The 1,688-nt window shown below is 38.3% G+C and overlaps 1 protein-coding gene across 1 annotated transcript in view; it reads left to right on the top strand.

Annotated features, from left to right (window-relative positions):
* The window catches only part of DMC1 (DNA meiotic recombinase 1), a 42,433-nt gene that overhangs the window by 9,272 nt on the left and 31,473 nt on the right, over positions 1 to 1,688 (top strand). The window contains exon 4 of the mRNA XM_037731542.1: positions 951 to 1,003. Within this exon, the coding sequence (XP_037587470.1) occupies positions 951 to 1,003 (53 nt within the window). The remainder of the gene's footprint in view (positions 1 to 950; positions 1,004 to 1,688) is intronic.

Below are 1,688 nucleotides of genomic sequence, written 5' to 3'. Positions count from 1 at the left end.
CACTTTGGAAGGCAGAGGTGGGCAGATCACTTGAGCCTCAGGAGTTTGAGACCAACCTGGGCAACAGAGCAAGACCCCAGCTGTACAAAAAAATAAAAACTTAGCCCGGTTTCAGGCAACAGAACAAGATCCTGTCTCAAAAAAAGAAAAAGAAAAGAAAAAATATTGAAAATTCAGTTGACTTTTAGAAACATAGTTCCAGCACAATATTAAACAAACACTCAATTTAATATCAGACAGGCTAGACGCTGTGGCTCATGCCTGTAATCCCAGCACTTTGGGAGGCCAAGGCAGGCAGATCACCTAAGTTCAGGAGTTTGACACAGGCCTGGCCAATGTGGTGAAACCCCGTTTCTACTAAAAATACAAAAATTAGCCAAGCATGGTGGCAGGCACCTGTAATCCCAGCTACTTGGGAGGCCGAGGCAGGTTAATCTCTTGAACCTGGGAGGCGGAGTTTGCAGTGAACCAAGATCACGCCACTGCACTCTAGCCTGGGCAACAGAGTGAGACTCTTTCTTGAAATAAATATATATAATAATAATAATAGCTAAGACGATCTGTAACTCCAATTTGATTCTAAAGATTAGTAAGACATAAAGCCTTGCTAACCCATTTACTATTTTTAATTTTTTTTCTTAAAAGAATTTTTTGTTATTTTTAAGCCTACAACATGCAATATTCCCAGGCCCCATTTATTATTGAAATAAGAATGGCAGAGCTTATTATTTGTTTTGCTGATCCACTTCCCCATACATAACAGAACCTGTGATCTGCACAGGTGGCATGCTATTTATTAGCCAAGAATTCCTGTTCATGTTCTGTAGATAGATAGATAGAGGATAGGTTAGATAGACAGATAGATAGGATAGTAATGATATGAATACTTTCTCCTCCCTTAATATTTTCTATTTCTGTTCCTGTTACTAATGCTTTCTTTCTATTTCCAGTAAGTTGCTAGGAGGTGGAATTGAAAGCATGGCAATTACAGAAGCTTTTGGAGGTAGGTAGAACCTTAATATTTTGTTAAATGAAATTTTATACACCCACACACACATCTATGTGTATACGTACACATATAATTAAATAAACAACCAATAATAAATTGTACCTATTTTGGAATTTAAAAATCTCAATTATCATGAGATCATTCTGTACTGCAACAAAAATATATACCAACATTAACAGATGGGTCTTAGCGACACTTTTCTTCTTCTTTTTTTTTTTTTTTTTGAGACAGCCTTGCTGTGTCACCAGGCTGGAGTGCAGTGGTGCGATCTCGGCTCACTGCAACCTCCTCCTCCCGGGCTCAAGCGATTCTTCTGCCTCCCTAGTAGCTAGGACTACAGGCACATGCCCCCACACCCAGCTAATTTTTGTATTTTTAGTAGAGACAGGGTTTAACTATGTTGGCCAGGATGGTCTTTATCTCCTGACCTCGTGATTTGCCTGCCTCAGCCTCCCAAAGTGCTGAGATTACAGGTGTGAGCCACCACGCCGGCCACTTTTCATCTTTTTTTTGTGATTTCTATAGAAGATAATGGGTTTTTTTTTTCACATATTTTTTCAAAAGGTAATTGAAGAATAAGGCTGATTTTATTTCTAGGCAATTAATGTTCCATGGACATAGAGATTAGATTCTCTCTTCCCTGATTATGTCCTCTATTTTTTTTTTTTTTTTTTTTTTT

Source organism: Cebus imitator, unplaced genomic scaffold (genome assembly GCF_001604975.1).
Source record: "Cebus imitator isolate Cc_AM_T3 unplaced genomic scaffold, Cebus_imitator-1.0 Scaffold404, whole genome shotgun sequence".
Taxonomy (NCBI): domain Eukaryota; kingdom Metazoa; phylum Chordata; class Mammalia; order Primates; family Cebidae; genus Cebus; species Cebus imitator.
The sequence above is the reverse complement of the archived record's forward strand: the minus strand, read 5'-3'. Positions and strand labels throughout refer to the sequence as shown.